Raw genomic sequence first — 10791 nt, 5'->3', positions numbered from 1 at the left:
TAGATGCAGAGCCGGATGTGGAAGAACATCACATCTGGAGGGTAAGGGGCAGACTGTAAGTTATACATGGGTTTTCAACTGCATGGAGTCTCAGCGTGCCTAATGCCCACGTCATTCAAGCGTGAATTGTATTTGTGCTAACTCATCACCCATTTTTTAATTGGGCGCACATTTTGTGGCAGGCATTGTGAATACAGATAAAAAGCACCCATGGTCTCTGACATTAAGAAGCTAATGTCCTTTTTCTTTTCGGTAAAGACTAAGAAAGTTTTAGAGGGTTATTTGGTAGATTAATTCATTGATTCTCAGAGTGACTTCTGCCGAACCTTGTAAGATGAACATCTTGTAAGATGCTAAGAAAAAAAATGGTCCCGCTATCAAACTAGGTTTAAAGAATTTGTATTTTATTTCCTCTTGCAAATTTCAACCTCTAATAAATCCTGTAGTAAAAAATTAACTATTTAATTTTGTTTTACCAAAATTACCCACTGTTGACTCCTAATACCTATCAGCAGTTGAGTTCTTCAGAGCACAGTTGGGGAAAGACCTGCTGCATGTATAGAAGAGCCAATCAAACTGAAGGCTACCACTATGCTATTTACAAAAAAGGGTTTAGATATGAGAGAATGAAAAGAAGAAAACGATTGTAGCTTCAGGTATGATTTCTTCATTTCAGAAGCATTTGCAGAACAGAAAGGACATTGAACTAATCAAACCAATCTTAATACTAAAAACATGAATAGCTATCAAAAATTAATTTCTTAAGGATGAGATATTAAGTGCCATAACAATCATCTAGGAAGATGCAAACCTTGGACAGTGGAAGGTTATAACTCTTTTAACAGGATGTTAAATGGTGAGCTTGGCCGCAGCAGCAAATTATAGTTGCATTCCAAAAAATTGATCAAGGAGGTTTTGCAGACCAGTTACACACTATGGAACCCCTTTACCCACAAGGCCTTGAAAGAGCCTCGAAAGGGTTGAGCAAATGGAAACAGAAATGGATTTTGTGGAGAGTTATGCTGTGGTTCTTCATCTGTGGCTCTAGGGAGGCCTCCCTAGAGCCACTAAGGGGAGCTGTGGGGTGTTGCTTGCCTCACCTCTTGCCTGCAGTTGAGACGTGTTCTCTTGTATGACTGGCCTGGGGGATCTGGGTGGGATCGCAGCTTTGGCAGAGAGGGGGGAGGCTGCGTGAGTTTGGCTGGGCCTTCTCTCCAAGCATCAGGGCAAAGAGCCTTGGATGTGGGCTAAGACGGCAGATAGAGCCAGCCTGGGGCTCTTCTAAGTCCTGCCCAGTAGGCTATCTGAGTGGATGCAGGAAAACCAGAGACTGGGGGAGAATATCAGCTGGAGGACAATGAATTGCCTGCAGCACAGAAAGTTCCGGCAAGTGTTCCTAAGCTGAGGCTTCTGAGGAACTGTCCACACAAAACAGCTCCAACCTCTGCCAGTCCCACTGTATGAGAAGCCTGCTTACGGCAGTGCCTGTTAAACCATTGATATGCTGCGGCCTTTACCTGTCCCACTGCCCCTGCTTTGACCTTGCTGGGCACAGAAATCTAGGTCAGCTCACTGGGAGAGGAGAGATGCCCAGCAGAGAAAAGACAAAGGACCATCATCGGTGACCAGGCTACAGCGAGCCCCATGGCAGAAGTTTTAAATGCTCATTCTGCATCGTGAACCGAGACTGTCTTAACTTAAAATGACTACAGAACTTCTATTATTTACAGTAACAAGGAGGTCACAGCACCTGATCTCATGTTCCTACAAGGGTTAGTGCATTACCCCCACTGACCAGGCTTAAAGGGACACTGGGAGACAAAACCAACTTGCTTCCACGATTACCCCATGAGTTCTGCTTGTTCAATGTACCCTTTTTACACTGTTAAAGACAACCAAGACGGGCATGTGTGAGAAGATATTGGTAGATGCCTGCAATACAGCAGGGCCTTGTTATAACGTAACATGCCACTAAATATAGGCTGGTAAAATCCTAATCCTGTCGTGTGTGTAGAAGCAACTCTATCCTGGGTTATTTTAGACACATCTGTAAGATGAAGGCTAGAGACTGGGACAAGAAGTGATGTGTTGAGGCTAACTGAAGGCTGGCTGAGGGGCGAGACCTGTTGCAGCAGGTCCTACGGTCCCTCCATTCACCATTCTGGGGGCTTCGAGTCCCAAGTACCAGGCTTGACGCTGGGGTTTCAAAGCTGTTTCCCCAACACCTGACAATTTAGCAGGGGAGACTGACAACAACACAACCGCTAACGGACTCCGGAGATCATACGAGCTAAGGAAAGTCAGAGCAGGTCAGCGTGGAGGTTCATCGACAAGTGAGGGTTAACAATAGAATCTGGCTTTGAACTACAGGTGGGCGCTTGCTAGACCGAGAAGCATTTAACCTTGCAGGTAACCTGAGAAATCAGGAGGTAGTCTCACCTGTGATTCTTACATTGGTGAAGCTTCAGAGTCATCGGGAAGCTCCAAACCCCCAGTGATTCTATCTCTGGTAGAAATCAAAAGCTCAACAGTATAGTCCCTCAGCCCTCCCAAGCTCCCACGTGATTCTGATACAGTAAGTTTTGGCGTTTGGGAACCCCTGGAAGGGCTCAGCAAAAGGATCTGACTTGGGTTTATGAAGGTCTGGTTGGCTGTTCTGCAACGGTGAATGGTTTTACTGAAATCGGTACCCACAGAAAGCCCAACAAACACAACCAACAACTCTTGTTAAAATGAATTAACTTTTAATGCTATTTTATAAAGCTTAATACTTTGCTAAAGGAAAAAATTATATAGATAATATAGCCATTAGAGGAAAGAGCAGAGGTAAGTGATACAAAAAAAGCAGTAAGCAGCAATAAAATTAATACCTACACAAAACTAGCAGTGCAATAAGATAAAGCAGAAAGCAGCTTTACACTGGGAAAAAAGTTATTTAAATACAGAAATAGCACCTTACAAAAAGGAACTGAGAAATGTAAACTTGGTAGGTAGATTCAAGTATAAAAGTTATACCCCCAACTCTTGTACCAGAATGAAAGGGTTTCACAAACCCTGGACAGTGTAGGGCACACACACACCTCCCTCAGTGCTGACTCAAAACTGCATTTCCTTAGCAGGATCACTGCCAATCTTTTTTTTTTTTTTTTCTTTTACGAAATTATACAATGATCGACTCACGATTGCCACGGCTTCTTCACCACCCGATACCCACGTCTACCTCAGCTGCTCTACTACCATCAGTTGCTCTGTAACAAACAGATTCATATTCCCGACAGAAACAACCACTGCATCATCATGTCTACACATCACAAAGACACGTGAAGAAGTGGGTACTGAATACAAAAGGAACCTGCTCTTGGTTTTCTATTGCTAAGTAGGGTCACAGAATAATAATCTCATTTATGGGTTTGTTTCTTAACACCCCTCAAGAACTGTGAATCCTCTGAGGTTTATGTGGTCATATCATGAACAGAAAAAAAAAAAAAAAAAAAAAAAAGGATAGCAGAGAAGTTAAAGTGGCGGGCATCCAAGAAAAGTAAGGGGAAAATCGGTCTGTGTTTTCATCTAAGTATAGACCTCTCAAGTGACAATATTTTGTGAAAGGTCTGAAGCATGATATATTTAAAATGCATGTATCCTGTGCAGATTTATATGCCATGTGTCTTATAATCTACTTGAAAAAGGCATATTTTTGTTTCGATAGGGAACCTATCATATTAGTTCAGGGTAATCGTTACCATGCAATTAGATTAGCGGATGATGAGAATCACATTTTTTATCAGTTTATCTCTAGAGAAGACTGTGAACAAGGGGGAAAAAATACCGTCTTGTAAACTTTAAAAGTTTAGTGTTGATAAAAATTTTATATAATAGCAAATTTATTTAATCTTGCTACCTACCTCAAGTTTTCAAAAATCTTGTGGGGGTGATAAGGCTAATATTATCCTGTAGTTAATATAAAGCTACTTTATTCAGACTCCCAGAGTCTCTTAAATTAATATTTTTATTCTTTCATATAACATTTTCTTGGGTCCAAAAAATAAAAATAAAATCCTACACCAAGATTCCACATCTAAGAAGTATAAAAAAGGAGAGAGGAATAAGGAAAGGAAGCAATGAAGGAAAGGAGGGAAAAATGAAGGGAGGAAGGGAGGGAGGAAGGGAGGGAGGGAGGAGGGAGGGAGGAAGGAAGGGAGGAGGGGAGGAGGGAAGGAGGGAGGGAGGGAGAAGGGAAGGAGGGAGGGAGGAAGGGAGGAGGGAAGGAGGGAAGGAGGGAGGGAGGGAGAAGGGAAGGAGGGAGGGAGGAGGGAGGGAGGAAGGAAGGGAGGAGGGAAGGAAGGAAGGAGGGATGGAGGGAGGGAGAAGGGAAGGAGGGAGGGAAGGAGGGAGGGAAGGAGGGAGGGAAGGAGGGAGGAGGGAGGAAGGGAGGGAGGAAGGAGGGAGGGAGGGAGGGGGGAAGGAGGGAGGGAGGGAGGGAGGAGGGAGGGAGGAAGGAAGGGAGGAGGGAAGGAAGGAAGGAGGGATGGAGGGAGGGAGAAGGGAAGGAGGGAGGGAAGGAGGGAGGGAAGGAGGGAGGGAAGGAGGGAGGAGGGAGGAAGGGAGGGAGGAAGGAGGGAGGGAGGGAGGGGGGAAGGAGGGAGGGAGGGAAGGAGGGAGGGAGGGGGGAAGGAGGGAGGGAGGGAAGGGAGGGAGGAAGGAAGGGAGGGAGGGAGGAGGGAGGGGGAAGGAGGGAGGGAGGGAGGGAGGGAGGAAGGAGGGAGGAAGCCATCTACTCTGAAGAGACAATGATGTAAACAATACATCTAGGCATACAAAGATCTAGTTTGGCTACTTAATGAAACCCTAAAGGAATATGGTTTAACAAAGGGACACTGGTAAATTTCCAGAATTATATTTATGCTAGAACAACGATCCCCTCCCTGCACTCTCTGTTCTTATTTTGCAGTTCTATGAAAAATAACTCCGATTTGAATATTCTTGGATTCTGAACATCAATGTATCTGTTTTCCCTCTTATTCTTCCCAACATGAAGAAAAAAAAGTAAAAGAAAAAAAAGAAAGTATCACCTATTGTCCTACATCAATTTCTACACTGTCACTCTTCAGAATTCTACTAAAAGGTACCACTAGGTTCCAATTTTCCATATAATTCCTCTCTACCATCCTGATTTATTCAATAAACAGCAATTGCTAGAAGACATCCCACACCTGACGTTCTACAGTTAACATTTAAATTAAAAGAAACACAAGGGCACGTAGTGAAGGAAACGGAACATAGTAGGATTTTTTTTTTTTTTTTTTTTTTTTTTAACAAATGGACAGTAAAACCTCACTGTTCACACAGTTATTGAGAAGCAGCTATCTGGCTGCTAGAGTTCATCTTAATTCTCAGGCCCAGCTCAGGTTAGCACAGTTCATTATAGCAAGGTGTGTCTTCACAGTTATTTTGGTCTTGACATTCCGTCATGTATATACACTTATCCACATTATTACTAGGTTGTAAAGTAAGTGCAGGGCAAATTATAGGAAAAAAGTACAAACATTCAAGTCGTCATACCCTGAAAAACATGTGTTTTGATGTCGTTGTAAACTTTTTGCACTAAATCCCACTCAGGAAAAAAATAAATAATACCATAGGATTCAAACTGAAGTTGGCTTCCTGATGAAGCCGAAGGAAGCAGTAGCTTTTTCAAACTGCAGAAAGGAAGTTTCTCTCACCACAGATCTACTCGGGGTGAGTGGGAATACACGTCAAGAACGCTCAACCCAGTTAAGTGCTAGACGGCCCCCGCCTCACTTTAGAAAAACCACGAGGCTCCAGGAGGCTGTTCAGATCTCCTTCCAGCAACAAGATGATTCTTGAATGAAAACCACAACAGTCAGTTGGTACTTCCACTGTGACACCACGCATAGTCTGGACTCTAACTGGTAAGAAATGCACAATTAGGAACAATTACTTTCAGGAAAATAGATGCTTCCTGAAGATGGATAGTTAACCTTAGAACCAGGGGATGCAGGAGAGAGGAAGGATGCATGCTGAAGACCGGATGGTTTGCATTCTAGTTTCCATTCACCATGAGGACATGACCTGTAACCCAGGGAAATTCAGGCACCTCCATCCCACCCCTGCTGGGCAAAGCGTCAGGTTAGTCAGCCCCGCTGCTGGGGATTTCGAGCCTCCTCTGTGCTGAGCTGGTGTTTCGTGACTGATTCCTTTCTCTTCTCCTAAGGACAGGGTCCCCGAGGCTGCCAGGCGTCTTGAAAAACGTCTCTCGATGTGTGCGTCGGATGCTCTTGGGGGTCACTGGAACTGGTGACTAAAATAGAGAGGAAAAAAAAAAGAGTACATAAAAACAGAAGTGAAGTCAAATTGTACCCAGTCTCTGAACTGGAAGCCCCCTCTTTTTTTTTCTTTTTTTAATTGAAGTAGAGTTGATTTACAATGTTGTGCCAATCTCTGCTGTACAGCAAAGTGACTCAGTTATACACATACAGACGTTCGTTTTTTATATTCTTTTCCATTATGGTTTATCGCAGGATATTGAATATAATTCCCTGTGCTGTACAGTAGGACCTTGTTGTTTATCCATCCTACATATAATAGTTTACATCCGCTGATCCCACACTCCCAGTCCTGCCCTGCCCCTTGGCAACCACCAGTCTGTTCTCTATGTCTGTGAGTCTGTTTCTGTTTTGTAGATAGGTTCATTTGTGCCATATTTTAGATTCCACATATAAGTGATATCATATGGTATTTGTCTTTCTCTTTCTGACTTACTTCACTTAGTATGATCATCTCTAGTTGCATCCACGTTGCTGTAAATGGCATTATTTCATTCTTTTTTATGGTTGAGTAATATTCCACTGTATATATGTACCGCATCTTCTTATCCACTCATCTGTCAATGGACATTTAGGTTGTTGCCAGGTCTTGGCTATTGTGAATAGTGCTGCTATGAACATAGGGGTGCACGTATCTTTCTGAATTATAGTTTTGTCTGGATATATGCCCAGGAGTGGGATTGCAGGATCCTATGGTAATTCTATTTTTAGTTTTCTGAGGAATCTCCACACTGTCTTCCATAGTGGCTGCACCAACTTACATTCCCACTAACAGTGTAGGAGCCCCCTCTTGACCTGTGTCGCTGTGATCCCCACGCAGGTGTTCCATCCTCTTTGCTTTTCTGTCACACTCTTCCAATGTATCTCCTTCACAACACTTACCACAGTTGGAAATTAGCTGATTTATTCTGTGTGCAGAAAGGCAGCCTAGCGAAGAGGTCTCAAGTGTGGCACTGGCACCTGCAGCCAGGGTTTGGGCTCTGCCATAATTAGCTGTGTGACCTCGGGCAAATTACTTAAGCAGTCTGTCCCTCAGTGTCTTCATCCATAAACGGGGATGATAAAAGTACCAACTTAGCAGGGTTGCGACAATTAAAGGAGATGATATTAATAAAGCACTTTAGATCATGCCAGACAAGTAGTATGTGCCTGTGTCTTTGCTCTTTCTGTTTACTTGCTAATATTTATCCTCTCACGTTGAATATTTATCCCTTTAATGTGCCCTAAAAGGGCAGGGACCATTATCCTGTTTACTGTTATATCTTTACTGCCTAGGTCAGTGCCTGGCACATAACTGGTGATCAAGAAGCATATGCTATATTATAATCGCCTTGTTTAAAAACTAACATGTATATTTCAATGTCTAACAAACTTTTGAGGCCCTGAATTACTTATCTAAAATACTCTTGGTCACAACGTAACTCTTTCTCTGGGAGAGAAATGATTACTCTGAACAATGCCTAATGCATAACAGGAATTCAACAAATGCTCACTGACTGAACTACAGATGGAGTTGGGGGTGGCAAATAAAGTACTGATTAATTTATATCGATTACAGACATTTATCTATGTACATCTGTATCTATTTTGAATATGTATATATACACACATCAAGGAAACAATGGATATATTAACATATAGCCATTGCCCCCTAAACAATTCATTTTATGAAATGATAGATGCTAGAAACCTTTGAGCTAGTATGAAGACTTTCGTTTCCCTTGATTGTTTCTATAGCTGCACAATTAAAATTCAGGATGGTCTCCGTTATTGACCTAATGAAATGAGAGCTTGGAGAAATCATCTGAATATTCAGCCTGCATCAAAAATCCCCATGAACTATGCTTTAAGTAGTTCCTTCTGATTCTAAGAAACAGGTTGACACCTAAAACGAGTTTTGCCTTTAAAGCACAGGATCTCCCACCTTCTGTCTCCATGCTTTATGAAATAAGCAGATACCTCTGGGTCTACAACGGAAGCCAGGTAGAATCTGATGTAGAACCCCTGTCCTACGGTTGTTTGACTGAAATCTGATTCAACGCAGGCAAATGCTATCACGGAGTGATGCTCCTTCTTCTGCGGAGCTGAAACGAACCTTCAGGACTCACCTGTTGTAATTTTACCACAGAGGCTGGATGTCCTCCGTAAACGGGGGACTCGGGCTGGATGACGCTGTGTGATCTTGACATCACCGGACTCAGGTTAAGTGAGTGCGGACCCTGGAGCTGAGCATCTGTGGAGGGGAGTGTCGAGGATTTTGGATTAACCAGGGCAGCAGGGCCGATGAGAAGATGAGCTGTTGATCCAAGGCCAGGCAAGCCAAGATTCACAGGTCCCGTGCTTGGGAGAGCACTGGAAGCAGAGGACACTGGCCCGGGCATCGTGGGTGAATAGAGAACAGGAAACGGGCCCAGCGTCGGCGATGACAAGACCATGCACGGAACGCTGAGCGGTGGCAGCTGGCCTGAAGGCGGGCCCACAGCATGGGGGGCCTGACTGCCAGACAAGAGCACACGGAAACCATTTAATCCTGGAACAGGAGCGGAACAAGGAGAAAGTCAGGGCAATGTGAAGACACCATCCAAGCTCCCGCCCCTCGGGGCCCCTTCAAACGGGAGCCCACTGTCAATCAACCCTCACGCCGCCGCCTGGCCACCCCCTCTGTGCTCTCCCAGCCCCGCACCGCCTCCTTGCCACAGTGGCCACCGCTGAATTCCCACAGTTTCCTATGTGACAGTTTGGTGGACGCCTGAGTCTCCTAAGAGACTTTATTAACATGAGCTCCACTGAATCCAAATTGAGGAGGAAAGTGAACTTGGTTGGGAACAATGATAGCTTCCTTTTTACAAACTTCTAACAGAAATTTATATTTCCCTCAATTAAGACCACGGGCAACAAATCACAACAGAATGAACGGTACCTTGACTTTATCACTAGTAAAAAGCACAGATGTATTCATGTAATGTTACCGCAATGGCAGATGTCTTAAGAGTCTAGCGGTCCCCACAGCTTTGAAGTTGTGAGAGGCCTGCACTTGCTGTCAGGTCTTTTTATTACTATAATTTAAAATAATTCCTTTTCTAACTGGATTTCACTATAATTGGCTTCCTCTGTAATCCTATGTATTTAATTCTCTGCATTTGTAAACATGCTGAGGAGGCATCCACAGCCTTCACCATAGTGTCCAAGGGCCTCACCAGAGGCCCAGAAAAAGCTACTGATCCCTATGCTGGGCTGTCATTTTCATTCTGAAGAAGCCGGGTCTGTTTTTTTATTTATTAAGGTATCAGCAACACTGAGTAGCGTGCTTAGACGAAGCCCTCACAAAATATTTGCTAAAGGAATAAAGAATGTTTTCTAGATAAATGAGAAATAACAGACACCTACCTAACCTGTGATGGGAACAAGGAATTGAAGAAAATCACTTTAAGTCTCTTTGCAAGAGAGCAGCTTCATGTACACAATGCATATTTTAAAAATTAGGTACCTGTTATATTTCAGCTTTATTTCAAGAGTAAGAGCATTTATTGAGTCTTACTAAGCGTCAGGCACTATTATTCTAAGTGCTTTAGATGTATTATCTTATTAGATTTAATCCAATTTTCACAGCACCCCCATGAAGCAGGTGCTCTTATTATTACTGTTTTACCAACGAGGAGGGCTGAATACTTAAGTTCACGCAGATAGTAAGTGGTTTTACTGTCCAGCCCTCTCACTCCAGCCCTGCACTCGACCACAAGGACATGTCAGCACTTCTGAATATTTAAGAGATCAGCATGTGAGCTGCACATGGTGGCCAGGACGTTCATATTGCTAAACTGAACCACTGCCAGATTCAGCTGAATTATAAAAACAGAATCATCTTTTGAATACGTTGTGCTTTTTACCAAGTAAAAGTGAATGCATTAAAAATAAATTACCTGCCCTAACTGTTTTCTCCTTATCCGTGAGGTTGGTGAAAGTGAAAGCAGCCTCTGCCTTCATTTCGTCGATGGAGAAAGCAAGGGGCTAGGAGTGAAATGACTCAGAGGCAGCTCACCTATGCACCAGCTTGGTCGGGTGACATGAACAAAAATTTAAACATCAAATTTATGACCCGAGTACCCCCAAGGGACTCGAAGACATGACACCCCTTACCTGCTGGCGACTGCACATAAAGATACTGCAGCAAAGAGGGCTCTTTGGTGCTTTCATTTTCTTTCGAAGGCTTTTCTATCTCTGTATTTCTAGAAGGATTTCCCCACTCAGAAGAAATGAAGCAGTCTGCTGTAGCCTTTCCCGAAACCTCCTTTGCAGCAGAAAGTTGTCCATTCATGTGAATGTCTTCATGGGGTGCAGGTCCCCTTTTATCCACGGTCTTGGAAGAGGCAATGTCTGTGGAATCTGAGGGTTTCTAAGCACAACCCAACCAGGAACCAGAAAAGCAAGTCAAAATCCCAGCAGTAAA

At 43.6% G+C, this 10791-nt stretch overlaps 1 protein-coding gene across 2 annotated transcripts in view; it reads right to left on the bottom strand.

Moving 5' to 3' along the window:
- Positions 1–4606: 4606 nt before the first annotated feature.
- Positions 4607–10791, bottom strand: part of E2F7 (E2F transcription factor 7) — a 32066-nt gene continuing 25881 nt past the window's right edge. For both annotated transcript variants that reach the window (XM_060113760.1, XM_060113761.1), the window contains 3 exons: positions 10482–10737; positions 8453–8874; positions 4607–6319 (listed from right to left, as the gene is read on the bottom strand). In XM_060113760.1, coding sequence (XP_059969743.1) covers positions 6149–6319; positions 8453–8874; positions 10482–10737 — 849 coding nt within the window. In that variant the 3' untranslated portion in view covers positions 4607–6148. The remainder of the gene's footprint in view (positions 6320–8452; positions 8875–10481; positions 10738–10791) is intronic.

This window comes from Mesoplodon densirostris, chromosome 11, assembly GCF_025265405.1.
Source record: "Mesoplodon densirostris isolate mMesDen1 chromosome 11, mMesDen1 primary haplotype, whole genome shotgun sequence".
Taxonomy (NCBI): domain Eukaryota; kingdom Metazoa; phylum Chordata; class Mammalia; order Artiodactyla; family Ziphiidae; genus Mesoplodon; species Mesoplodon densirostris.
Note: the sequence above shows the minus strand (reverse complement) of the source record. Positions and strands in the feature narration are given on the sequence as shown.